General features: G+C 43.7%; 1 protein-coding gene across 1 annotated transcript in view; it reads right to left on the reverse strand.

Annotated features, from left to right (window-relative positions):
- Positions 1 to 465: 465 nt before the first annotated feature.
- The window catches only part of THUMPD1 (THUMP domain 1 NAT10 acetyltransferase adaptor), a 35,550-nt gene continuing 21,688 nt past the window's right edge, over positions 466 to 14,327 (reverse strand). Inside the window, exons 3-4 of the mRNA XM_075318017.1 lie at positions 11,933 to 12,181; positions 466 to 2,492 (exon numbers count right to left, since the gene is read on the reverse strand). Coding sequence (XP_075174132.1) covers positions 2,236 to 2,492; positions 11,933 to 12,181 — 506 coding nt within the window. The 3' untranslated portion in view covers positions 466 to 2,235. The remainder of the gene's footprint in view (positions 2,493 to 11,932; positions 12,182 to 14,327) is intronic.

Here is a 14,327-nt window from a genome sequence, read left to right on the forward strand (position 1 = left end):
CAAAGAAATCCTGCATATAGTGCTGGAAGGAGGATGCTGAGCCTTTTAGTTTGGCAGCTGCTGTCTGCTCTCCTGCATACACAGTCCTGCATGGAGCATGCTGAGCCTTGTAGTTCTGCAGCTGTCTGCTCTCCTATATAGACTAGTGAAGAATGAAGACCAGATTGAAGAAGGAAATGACATCAGACCTTTTTTTTTTTTCAACAATCTTTAATGGCAATGTTCACTGATAAACGCATAAAAACAGTAAGCAAAACACGCACCAAAACGCGGTAAAAACGCATGCGTTTTTGCCGCGGGTGCGGTTTTGTGCGTTTTTTGCGGCAAAAACGCACAACAACGCAGTGTCAAAAAGATGCAGTGTGTGAACTTAGCCTAAGAATGAAAAATTTATATATTTATATATATATATATATATATATATATATATATATATATATATATATATATATATATATATATATATATATATATATATATATAAAATTTTTTTTTAAACTAGGGGGCATTGTGCACTTTTGACGTGGCCTATGCCATAAACAAAAGGGAATCTTATCAAATGTTAAGCTGAACTGTATACACCCGGTGCGATTTCTGTATGGGCTGTATACACCCGGTGCGATTTCTGTATGGGCTGTATACACCCGGTGCGATTTCTGTATGGGCTGTATACACCCGGTGCGATTTCTGTATGGGCTGTATACACCCGGTGCGATTTCTGTATGGGCTGTATACACCCGGTGCGATTTCTGTATGGGCTGTATACACCCGGTGCGATTTCTGTATGGGCTGTATACACCCGGTGCGATTTCTGTATGGGCTGTATACACCCGGTGTGATTTCTGTATGGGCTGTATACACCCGGTGTGATTTCTGTATGGGCTGTATACACCCGGTATGATTTCTGTATGGGCTGTATACACCCGGTATGATTTCTGTATGGGCTGTATACATCTGGTGTGATTTCTGTATGAGCTGTATACACCCGATGCGATTTCTGTATGAGCTGTATACACCCGGTGCGATCTCTCTATTGGCTGTATACACCTGGTATGATTTCTGTATGGGCTGTATACATCTGGTGTGATTTCTGTATGGGCTGTATACACCTGGTATGATTTCTGTATGAGCTGTATACACCCGATGCGATTTCTGTATGAGCTGTATACACCCGGTGCGATCTCTCTATTGGCTGTATACACCTGGTATGATTTCTGTATGAGCTGTATACAAAATGGTAATGACAAACACGTCCACCGCAAAGCTCTTAGTAACCCCAAGAACCATTATCGGGTTTCCACACATTTCTATTTTTGTTCAGATTGCACTCTTTTCTTCTGAGCCGAACTCAAGTGGCTCATAAGTTCACGTTTGATGGTCCTTGTTTGTTAACCCTTGCATTCCTTATACAATAATGATCAGGGAATAACCATCAGGGAGTAGGTTTGCTTTTCACAATGCCCCGTGCTATTTATTAGTTATTACTCCTGAAAAGGATGAAGAAACTGACAAATTAGATATTACCACTTCTTATTAGTAGTGTACGACCTATTACTATCTATGGTGTCAGTTCGGTCATACATTTCCAGGAGGAATAGCAGAGGAACAGCACAACCGTTCTAAAATAAAATGCTCAAGCATGGCGATTTAATGGATGTTGGAAAATGGATATGTCCAGAAAGCGGACAGATCCCCCTAAACGATAAGAAGGCCCTCAAACCAACCATCAAATGGCACTGCTAGATACGCTGTAAAGTGTTAATGGTGGGCCTGTGACGCGGGTGGGACACACCACATTCCTGACACTTTCCCCTTAGGTTTTTAGATTGGAGATGGAGCACAGGAACAGTTCCCCCCACATTGGGTGTTAATGAATCTTCTGTGCCGGTTATGGCTTCTGGCTTACAGATCCGTCAATCACATTTGATAAAGAAAATCTGCTTAATACAATTTTTTTTTTTTTCCACAGGAAACCAATATTTATGTCATAGCAAAAACAACATACTGGACCAGGTCATCCATGACCTTACTAAAATCAGAAAATCATTCAAGTGCTGCTCTACAGAGGGGGCAAAAATATACAAAGGGGAAAAAACAGCAGCTAAAAGGGGCTTATGTTACTAAAATAACAGAATTTTTTGCGCTTGACAGTTTGTTCTTAAAATCCACAAAATGTTGTGATCTTTTTGATGTTTGCTGCCCCAATTCTTCCCAGACCCGTCATGTACGAGGCCTTTAGGCGTCACACCCTACTGCAGGGTCCTCTTTGCTTTGCTCCGGGGCTTTCTCCTTTCCTTCATCCAGGGCTGGCTCTTGTGGAGTCTTCTCTTTGGGGCCGCTCTTCACCACCTCCTGTAGGTTATATTTCCTGAACAGCATGTAGTCCTTCACCACGCTCAGGCAACAGACGTTCTTTATAATCTCCACTACGATGGTTAACTCTGGGTTGGTCAGGTCCACCTTATTCTCCGAATTAAGGCTCCCGACTATTCCTGAAACATAGGATGGTCTCAGTTAATTTAGAAGAAAGTAAGTAGCTTTGTGCTCATCAGTATTCATTGCCACCATTAACCCCTTCACGATCGGATGATTTTGCGTTTTCCAGGTTTTTAATTTTTCAGTCAATATAGCCATGTGAGGGCTTATTTTTTTGTGCTTCAAGCTGATGGTTTTTTTTGGTTTTTTTTTTATAACTGAATGTTTTATTATGTTTTTAGAACAGATACAGAAAAAGTACATGGATGCATAGATATGTCTCACAAGCTTGTTAGCAATAACTGTAAACCAGAAATCAGTATCCATATTATCCACTAATACACTGAAAACAGGGAATATGACAAGACGAACAATACAATACTAGACAGGGTAACATAAGGGAGGGGGGGATGGATTGGGGAGGGTGAGCATATCAGGCTTCAATCAAGACCGTACTTCACTGTTATTCTTTGTTGGCCCAATAAGTGTCCCAAAGTGACCAAACACTCAAAAAGATCTACTGTGTTATTTGACAGGGCAGATAAATACTCCATCCTTCTCACATCTTGGATCCGAGATTGGAGATCTGTAAGTGAGGGTGGATGGGCCAACCTCCAGTTACCGGCAATTAGACATCTAGCTGCTGTGGTCATGTGTAATAGTAACCGCTTCACTCTTTTCCCCAGCTGAGCAAGTGGTATAGTTAATAAATAGAATTTAGGATCCAGGGGAACCCGAAGGCCAGTTACTTTATAGATAAGAGATTGCACCAACCTCCAGAAACACTGGATATTGGGGCATACCCAGAATATGTGTGGTATGTCTCCTCCTGTGGCTCCACACCTCCAACAATTGTCTGGTATAGCTGGGTTTAGTTTATGTAGTAGTGCTGGGGTGTGATACCAATACATAAGTAATTTATACTGATTTTCCTTATAGACATAGCATGAGGATGTCTTAGAGGCAGTATCCCAGATCCGTTTCCACATACACAAGGGAATGGACTCACCAAGGAAATCTTCCCATTTCCTCATATATGTATGATTTGGCTTGTCTTCTGGGCATGGGGCCATTAAAATACAATATATTTCGGAGATGAGGCCTTTAGTAGATCTGCATAATCTCTCAAAAAGTGTAGGGATAGAGACTTCTAAGGAGGTAAAAAGGGAGTGCATCAGGTGTCTAACTTGTAAATACCGATATTGGGAATTGCCTGGGAGATTAAATTTAGCAGCTATGGTGGCGTATGGGAGAAGGACTCTGGAGTGTGCGTCTACTATGTCAGCAAAGCAAAAGAGCTTCCTGTCAAACCACGTTTTAGTCGCTGTACCCTGCATACCGTCTGGCATTCTGGGATTAAAAAGAAAAGAAGTCAATGGAGAGTGTTCAGATTTAAGTGGAAACTTTTTGACACAACAGTCCCATATCTTCTTAGTGAAAGCTATCGGGCCCAGAGTATGTGGGTCAGGCTTATTAGATGAGGTGCCCCAAAGGTAGGAGTTAGGGTGTATTGGGGCAAGCCATAACTTCTCTATTTCCATCCATCTAGAGAAGGCACTGCGATTAGACCATGCAGGGATGTGACGTAAGTGTGCTGCCCAATAGTACCTAGTAATATCAGGGACCCCCAGGCCTCCTCTCAGTTTACTGTCAAATAATGTTGTTTTCTTGATTCTATGTCTCTTGTGGGACCAAAGAAATTGAAGTATACTAGACTGAATGTTGCGTAACTTTTTGTATGGTACACACACCGGAAGGGTCTCAGGTAAAGTAGCTTTGGCAGGACAGACATTTTGACTGCAGAGATTCTTCCAAACAGAGACAATGGGAGCTTGTTCCAATTGAGCAGGAGCCTTTTTATCTCAGTAAATAAACTAGGATAGTTCTGCTGGTATAAAAGCTTATACTTAGATGTTAGTTGTATCCCAAGGTATGTCAAGGATATGTTTTTCCATTTATAATTGTAGTTTTCCTGTAAGGAGGAAACTCGCCTCTGTGGAATATTAATAGGCAGGGCTTCCGTTTTGCTCTGATTGACCTTATACCCTGATAACCTTCCAAATTGTAGTAACAAGGAATGCAAATTCGGGAGGGTGGTATGTGGTTGGGACAAGATCAATAGGACATCATCCGCATATAGAGATAGCTTAAACTCCTTGTCTCTCACCATTACGCCATGTATATTAGGGTCATTGCGAATAAGTTAGAAAAACCACAAAGAACTATATCAAAAAAACACCAAAAAGGAGCCAAGACAAATGATATGTGCACACACAGAATGTGGTGAGCCTTCCTCATAAAGATGGCTGCAGCCGAGGTGCAAGATGCTGATGTCACAGCCACTCAACCTCCACACTAGGGGGGAGGGGCGGCTGCTTAGCATAAAGACATGCACACTAATAAGGCTTGCACTAGGAGCCCATCATATAATGAGTGAAATGCACAGTGTCTGAACTGTGACCTATAAATGACGCCAGAAACCCAGGTCAGGCGGGCAAAACAGCACTATATAGGTACATCTCGCACGGATACACGAGACGCACAGTGTCTGAATAATGGCCTATAAATGACGCACAACACCAGGTCCAGGCGGGTCCGTTAGCACTATGAGTACATAACACATGACAGGCTCACCATTTAACCACCTGAATTCAAAAGGTCCACACACATCCTGCAAAAATGGATAAAATGTGCCATACCTCAATTAGTGAGATATTAGTTTATATTTTGGCCCAAAATATGTAAGCTCGCAATCCGTTCGTCAAGGATTCTCACACTTGCGAGTCCCTACACTGAATTAGTTAGAAAAACCAAACACTGTGCATTTCACTCATTATATGATGGGCTCCTAGTGCAAGCCTTATTAGTGTGCATGTCTTATGCTAAGCAGCCGCCCCTCCCCCCTAGTGTGGAGGTTGAGTGGCTGTGACATCAGCATCTTGCACCTCGGCTGCAGCCATCTTTATGAGGAAGGCTCACCACATTCTGTGTGTGCACATATCATTTGTCTTGGCTCCTTTTTGGTGTTTTTTTGATATAGGTCATTGCGAATAGCAGCAGCCAATGGCTCAATGCACATAACAAAGAGCAGGGGGGACAAAGGGCATCCCTGACGAGTGCCGTTGTGTATTTGAAAGGGTTGAGATGTGGCATAAGGAAGCTTGACCGAAGCTGAGGGGCATGAATATAGACTTTTCAGGGCAGTAATAAATGGACCTGAAATTCCAAATTGATGCAATGTTTCGAACATGAACGGCCACCCCAGACGGTCAAACGCCTTCTCCGCATCCAAACTAAGAAGGAGTGCTTCACTCTCTGTCTTATTAACAACCTCTACTAAGTCAATGATCTTCCTGGTATTGTCCCCTCCCTGTCTACATGGGACACAACCCACCTGGTCTTTGTGTATTAGGTGAGGAAGTAGAACTGAAAGATGTAGAGCCAGTAGTTTAGTAAAGATTTTCAAATCCGCATTAAGGAGTGCTATGGGCCTATAGTTGGCACATTCCATAGCATCCTTCCCAGGTTTGGGTATGAGCGTAATATAAGAATGTAATATACTTGTGGGTATAGCGGAGCCCGTGAGGAAGCTATTAAATAATTAAACTAAATAGGGGGTGAGTCGATCCGAAAATGCCTTGTAGTAAAAGTATGTCAGACCGTCTGGACCCGGTGATTTTCCATTAGGAAGTAATTTAAGCACCTCTCCTACCTCTTCACACGTGATTTCTTTATTCAGTGTGTTTACAGCATTCTTAGTAAGGGTAGGCAGCTTACACTGCACAAGAAAGGAGTGGATTAGCTCCCTCTGTTTTCCTGGGTCTGTAGGAAGGGTGCTGGGCAAAGAATACAATCTTGACAAATAATCCTGAAAAATCTTTGCAACTTTAGTGGGGTCATAGAACGAATTCCCTCCCGAATCTCTCAAGGCATAATGGATGAGTTCCCCCTCTCCTCCCTAAGTTGGCGGGCTAAAAGGGAGTGAGATTTATTTCCTTTGTCATAGTATTTATGCTTTCTATAAAGTAGTAATTTTTCTGTTATATTGACTGCTAAGTCTTTCAGTTGGGCACGAGTCTTTACTATAGCTCTAAGGGTACGTATTGATGGGTTAAGGGTCATCCTATTTTCTAAGTCTCTGAGACTTTTAAGGAGCTGATCTCTCTGATATAGTCTATCTTTTTTGATGCGGGAGCTTAATACTATGCATTGCCCAAGCTGATGTTCTTAACGGTACCATTTTTGCGCAGATGCTACATTTTGATCCCGTTATTGCATTTTGCGCAAAGTTTGTGGCAACCAAAAAACGTAATTTTGGCGTTTGGAATTTTTTTTTGCCGCTACACCGTATAACGATCAGATTAATATATTTTGATAGATCAGGCATTTCTGAACGCAGCGTACCAAACGTGTGTGTATATATTTTTTTAACCCTTTAATTTACAATGGGGCAATTTGAACTTTAAGGTTTTTTTTTTTTCTCCAATTTTTAATAGTCCCCCTAGGGGACTAAAAGGATCAGCTGTCTGATCGCTGATTGTTTTCTCCTGATCAGCGCAGCACCGCTCAGATCGGGAGAAAAGCTCATCTCTTGTAACAGGCATTACTTGGCTGCTGGTTACAAGACCTGAGTCTTGTGAGCTACAGGAGTCGTCCCTGTGCTACCATAACCATCAGATCCACCTGATCATGTCAAGTCACTTCTAGTGGAGGTCTGTAAATAAAGTTTTATAATGGCGCTGTCACATTTTGAGAGCACCATACAAAGCTATGTGCGCAATGAGCTTTTATTGGGTGCGGTTTTGGGCTCAAAACTGCATGACTTTGCTTCCTTAGCAAAGTCTATGACTTCATTTTTGCTGTCCGCGCACAAAACTTTTTTTTTTTTTTTTAGCTGCGTTTTTGCATTAAAAAAAAAAAAAAAAAATATGGACATGTCAGTCCTGTGTTTTATTGAGTTTTTCAGCCATGCAATGCATTGGAAAAACGCAGCAAAACGCAGTGATCAAGAAAGCAGCAAAACACAGCCAAAAACACACCGAGACACGGTAAAAACGCATGCGTTTTATACCGGTGCGTCTTTGCAGCCAAAAACGCAGCGTTCTAAAATGCTGTGTGCACAGATAGCCTAAGGGGTTAAAAGGCACGGGCGGAATGCGACTCCACTCGTGCCTGTTAGGCACATCTGTCAGCTGTACAAATCAGCTGACATGTGCGCGGATTGCCGCAGGCTGCTTGCAGCAGCTGGCGGGGATTAACACTATGACCGCTAGAATGTAATATTACTGCCCGCGGTCGTTAAGGGGATTATTATTATTATTATTATTATTTATTATTATAGCGCCATTTATTCCATGGCGCTTTACAAGTGAAAGAGGGTATACGTACAACAATCATTAACAGTACAAGACAGACTGGTATAGGAGGAGAGAGGACCCTGCCCGCGAGGGCTCACAGTCTACAGGGAATGGGTGATGGTACAATAGGTGAGGACAGAGCTGGTTGCGCAGTGGTCTACTGGGCTGAGGGCTATTGTAGGTTGTAGGCTTGTTGGAAGAGGGAGGGGATAATATTTTATAAAAAAAAAACAAATAAAACAACAAAAGAAAAACTCCTAAAATAGATTTTTATTAGTATTCAATATTAAAATCATTAAACTATAAAAAGCTATATTGCTTCTCAATGTCCACTCAGTATAGACCGGTCACGTGAGGTGGGTGTGGAAAGTGGTAGAGACGATTTGTGGGATGAGTGATGGTAATCTCTTAGTTAAAAGGCAAGCACTGTGTAAGTGCGAAACGGCCGTCTGACGTGTCCGGCGTGCGTTCCCTCCCCACCAGCCCTCTCCACACATGTAACCTCCATGATTGAAATAAACCGTACCCTGCACAGCAAAGACCTGGTGAGTGCCATTTCTTCTTATACTAGTAAACTAATATTTTGTTGACCTGTAATAACTGGCACTATTCATCCTCTTTTGGTGGTGGGTGCTTTGCTTGGCAACTGGTGGGTTGCAGGGAGAGAATAGGGAGAGACGACGACGACGAGGAGCGGGGGGCACCCAATACTTTATGGCACACCTCCGCTGGTAGGTAGGCGATAAGGAGGGATACACCCCCCCCCCCCACCTATAATAATAGGATGGCTACCTCGCAAAACTACAACTACTATAGTTGGCTTACCTATAACTAAGATTACCATCACTCATCCCACAAAACGTCTCTACCACTTTCCACACCCACCTCACGTGACCGGTCTATACTGAGTGGGAATTGAGAAGCAATATAGCTTTTTATAGTTAATGATTTTAATATTGAATACTAATAAAAATCTATTTTAGGAGTTTTTCTTTTGTTTTTTTTTGCTCTAATACTCCTGTCTTTATTGATTTTGGTTTATAATAGATAATATTTTATAACAAAAGCACCAAACAATGCAGCTTATGGCACCCGGCAGAGAGCTCAGAGCAAGATAATAGCAAGAGGCTTTGCAAAGGTGCAGCGCTAGCAAAAAGGGGAAAAGGAAAAGGCACCCATGATCAAAATAGGGGGCCGGGTTCCATCTTTTTTCTGGATTGCAAACTTGTCCCCGTCAAATGAAAACGTCATCAGACAATGGGGTGATCTCGTCTCCGTCTACCCCATTATTTCCCTTCAACTAAAAACTCACTGGCAGAAGTAACCCCTTAGCCCCCGGGCAATTTTCTGATTTTGTGCGGTAAAATTGCAAAAAAGAAAAATAAAAAAAAAAAAAAAAAACAAAACCCAGCATTTTACTTTATTTAATTTTATTTTTTTTATTTACCATGTTCACTATATGGTAAAACAGACCTGGCATTAGGATAGGATTCTCCAGTATATATACCGTATTTTTCGGACTATAAGACGCACCCTGGTTTTAGAGAAGGAAAATAAGAAAATAAAATTTTAACCAAAAAATGTGGTCATGACACACTTATGGGGCGAGGATCTGCTGCTGACTTATGGGGTAATGTCCCTAAATTCTCTAGGGTACCCCATTCTGGTAACAATCCTGCTGCCTTGTATATGATCCTGCTCATATACCCCATCCTGCTCATATACCCCCATCCATCCTGCTCATATACCCCCATCCATCCTGCTCATAAAATACCCCCATCCTGGTATATGGCCTGTATCCTGTGGCACAGAAAAAAAAAAAAAAAAAAAAAAGTTTATACTCACCTTTCCTCACTCCATGCAGCATGGATCATCTTCCTCTCTGTCTCAGCTGTAGCGCCGCTGAGTGGAGCCGTCCCCCTGCAGCATCGCGATGTCTTCCTCTGTACCAGTCAGCTGATTTGTGTGGATGCTAGCGGCGCGCAAAGCGATGACGTCATCGCTGTGCTCACCGCTTTCTACACAGATCAGCTGACCGGGACAGAGGAAGACATCGCGATGCTGCAGGGGGACGGCTCCACCCACGGTGACGGGTGAGTACACTGATTCACTGCACCCCGCGCTGATAATGATGCACAGGGGCAGTGAATACAGCCGCACATGATCACTCCAGGCTGTAGTTGCCAGGGGTGATCATGCGGGCAGGCTGTTTAATATGCGCGCATTCCCCGCCCATCACCCCGCCCACCTGTCAGCGCTGACTTCAGCGCTGAGAGAGGATGGGCGTGTATATGTTATGAGCGGGCCCACGTGGTCACGGCAGGCTGCTACAGCCTGCTCGTGCCCCCGATGACCTGCTCCACCACAGCACCCTCATTCCCCGCAGCCACATTCAGACCATAAGATGCACCCCCCACTTTCCCCCAACATTTGGGGGGGGAAAAAAGTGCGTCTTATGGTCCGAAAAATATGGTACTTTTTTTCTTTTAGTTCAGCGGAAAAAAAAAAAATTTTAAAAATTCCGCATTTGTTGCAATTTTCAGAGACAAGTAGCGTTCTCCTTTTCCAGTATCTGGGGCTCAATTTTGGCTTCTTTTTGCGCCCTGAGCTGAAGTTTTTAATTGTATCAATTTTGGGTAGCTTGGATGTTTTGATCACCTAATTATAGCATTTTATTGCAATGATACAGCGACCAAAAAAAGTCATCTTGCCAATTTTTGTTCCCCATTATGGAGTTTACCGATCAAATTAATTTATTGTATATTTTGATAAGTCAGGCCTTTGAATTATGTGCATTGTTTGTTTTTTTTTTTCATTGTGGCAAAAAGGGAGTGTTTGGAACTTTTCTTTTTTATTATTATTTTTTTCACAGATTTTTAAATACTTTTTTTTTGTGTTGTTTAATAGTCCCCTTAGGGCAGAGTTCCCCAACTCCAGTCCTCCAGGCCCACCAACAGGGCATTTTTTCTTTCCCTAGGGCTATTTCACACATCCAGCATTTTGCCGGATGCGGCACGCATGCAGTACAGTAGATTCATTTACAGAGGACGCGCGACACCATGCGGTTGTGTACTTCATGCACAACCGCATTTGTTTGCATGGTGTCACGTTTCCACTGTGAATGAATGTACTGTACTGCATGAATGCCGTATCCGGCGAAGTGCTGGATGTGTGAAACGGCCCTTATTATTGTACAGGTGTTGGAATTATCATCTGTGCAATACTAAGGAAATCCTGAAGATATGCCCTAGTGATGGGCCTGGAGTTGGGGAGTCCTGCCTAAGGGCAGAGTCACACTGGTGTATGACTCGCATGAGTGCAATGCAAAAAAAAAAAAAATCTCGCATTGCACTCGGCCCCATGTAAGACAATGCTGCAGCTCAGATCTGCGAGGATTTTTTTCCAACCCTAATCGGACTGAGGGAAAATAACAAAACGCAGCTGCGAGTCATGGATCACTCACACCCATACAAGTCTATGGGTGCAAGTGAAACATCGGACTGCACGCTGATGTCATTCAACTGCAATGCGATATACGCACAGACTGATAATGAAGGAGAGTGAGAGATCACTCTCCCTCTCCTCCGCAGCTGTGATCAGATTGCAAAAATCACAGTATGATGACACTTCGCTCACGCTCACAGCAGAGGCTGAGCCGAGGGTCATTAGCATATTGCATACGATGCTCTCGCATTGGACGCAATACGCTAATCTGACTCCAGCCATAGGGGACTTGAAGCTGGCACTGTCCCATTGCTTGTGTTGTACAGAGCCATGCTGATGCACGGCTCTGTACAGCACAAATTCTGATCTCCTGTGAATGCCGGCGTTCACAGAAAGTTCATCATGACAGTAACATGGGTCATCAGCTGACCCCAGGCTGTCATGACAGCCCATCGGCACTCCACGATCAAGTCACAGGGCAGCTGATGGGAGAGGGGAATGAAGCGCTCCCCGCTGGTGTGTGTTTGATCGCATTCACAGATTCATTCCCAAGGTTAAATGTAGACTGTATAAGCAAGCTTAGTGTGGCTATATTATAGCACGTATGATAACATAGGATGACAATACTACAGACGGATGCCGCCATGCTTTCTCACCTGCCAGGTCCTTTATGACCTCCTCCCGGTTCATGTGATTATTATTTCTTGCTTTATAAACAATCTGAAAAGTTCCTTTGCTGGGAGCTTTAAACCAAGGCTCGAAGAACGTCTCTGCATACTTGTTGAGAGCTTCAGGGAAAGCTTTACAAGTGCCGGTGACGGGCAACATACGAAGGATGACCCGCGTCTTCTTCTTCTTCGTAGTGTTCAGATCATTTAAAATGTGATGAACCAATTTCTCTGGCTCTGAAACAAGACAGGTTATAAATATTAAAAATAGAAACTGACCCATATTCTGGCTTTGATGAATAACCACGGGCTCGCTAACGTAACGTTAGAACATACTGATATGTTAAAAAAGATCTGTTAAAAGGGAATGTGTCTTGATTTTTATATGATTATATATTACATACCGTATTTTTCGGATTATAAGACGCACTTTCCTTCCAATAATTTGGGAGGGAAATGAAAAGTGCATCTTATAATGCGAATGTAGCTTACCGGGAGGTGGAAAATGGGTGCTGTGCGGCTGCGGTGGGGTTATTTGTGGCAGGGCGGTGCGGTGCGCAAGATGCTCTGTCGGCGGTGCAGGCTTCAAAAAAAAAAATGATGCCCAGAGTCGGCACGTGCACAGATGGAGCTCTTTTACAATTTGCCATAGGCAACTAAACCCCTATACTAAAGACTATTAAAACTTAACTTTTAATTCATATCTTTATATATATATATATATATATATATATATATATATATATATATATATATATATATATATATATATATATATATATATATATATATATATATATATATATATATATATATATATATATATATATATATATATATATATATATATATATTTGCCTTAGTCTGTCTGTCCGTCTTGCTCCAAAATTGTGTTGTTACAGTGACAACTTTCGGATTGGCCGCCGGGCTCGGCCTGGCCCCGCCCACCCCCACGGATTGGCCGCTTGCCTCGGCCTAGCCCCGCCCCCCGCACGCATCGACCGCTCGGCCACGCCCCTTCCCCCGAATTCAAACAAAGCCCCGACTTCCCCAGCCCAGACATAACCTTGCGATGCTGGGATCGTGACGGAGCCGGTGTACGCTGGTAACCATGATACACATCGCGTAACTATAGGAAGCGCTTCGTATCATGGTTACCAGCGTACACCGGTGCGGTCAATAATGAAGTGTCATGCAGCGGTGAAAGAGTTAAAGACACTGCAAGACACTTCATTATAGGCAGCGGGCACCCCCAGAAGAGAGAAGACAGAAGAAAGAAGACCCCCTAACATACTCACCAGACGCCGACCGGGAGCAGGTGAGCGCATCAAGGTCCTGCAGCGGCGGAACACACACACACACACATCAGATCACACTCACTCACTCTCACACACACCTCACACACACACATCAGATCGCATCCACACACTCACAACATCCAGTGATATCGCTTACTTCTCGGCGGCGATACTGTGCGTGCAGTGACCTTCCAGGACCTGCCGGAGGATCACATGGCCGGAAGCATGTGGTATCTCCGGATGTTGTGAGCGCATATGTGCGATATCGTCAGTGTGTGTGTGCGTGTATGTGATCGGATCTGTGAGTGTCGGCAGAAGGCAGAGGAGCACGGCGTGCAGCACAGCTGCTGGGACCGCCCACCGGAGGGCACAGGGAGAAGTGGGGTGTGAGTGTATGCAATCAGATGTGTGTGTGTATACTGTCTGATGTGTGACTGGAGCACGATGGGGGGTGGAGCACGATGTGGGTGCACACCCCCAAAACACACACACACACACACACCCCGCACAACACACCACACACACACTGGGAACCACAAACACCGCTCAACACAGACACCCACCCACACACACACACAGCTGCGCACACAGACACACACACACACACCAACCAACACACAAACACCGCGGCATACACAAATATACGCACATACCGCGCAACACACACACATTCCACAAAACATACCTCCCCCCCAAAACACACACACACGCACTCCACACCCACACAAACCGCGCAACACACACAGAACGCTGCAGACACACAGCGCTCCACAAACAACGCAACACACATACAACACCGCTCTCACACACCCCCACACCCAGAACATGTACAGCGCCCTACACAAACACTGGCAACATCTATCTATATCTAAAACAAAAATCATACATTAACTACACAATACGTAAATTCTAGAATACCCGATGCGTAGAATCGGGCCACCTTCTAGTATTAAATAATGAAGCACTAATTACATTAAGGCTAGGTTCACACACTGCGTTTTTTTGACGCTGCGTTTGTGCTTTTTTTGCGGCAAAAACGCACCTGTGGCAAAAACCGCACGCGTTTTGCCGCGATTTTGTGCGTT

This window comes from Anomaloglossus baeobatrachus, chromosome 7 (genome assembly GCF_048569485.1).
Source record: "Anomaloglossus baeobatrachus isolate aAnoBae1 chromosome 7, aAnoBae1.hap1, whole genome shotgun sequence".
NCBI classification, from domain to species: Eukaryota; Metazoa; Chordata; class Amphibia; order Anura; family Aromobatidae; genus Anomaloglossus; species Anomaloglossus baeobatrachus.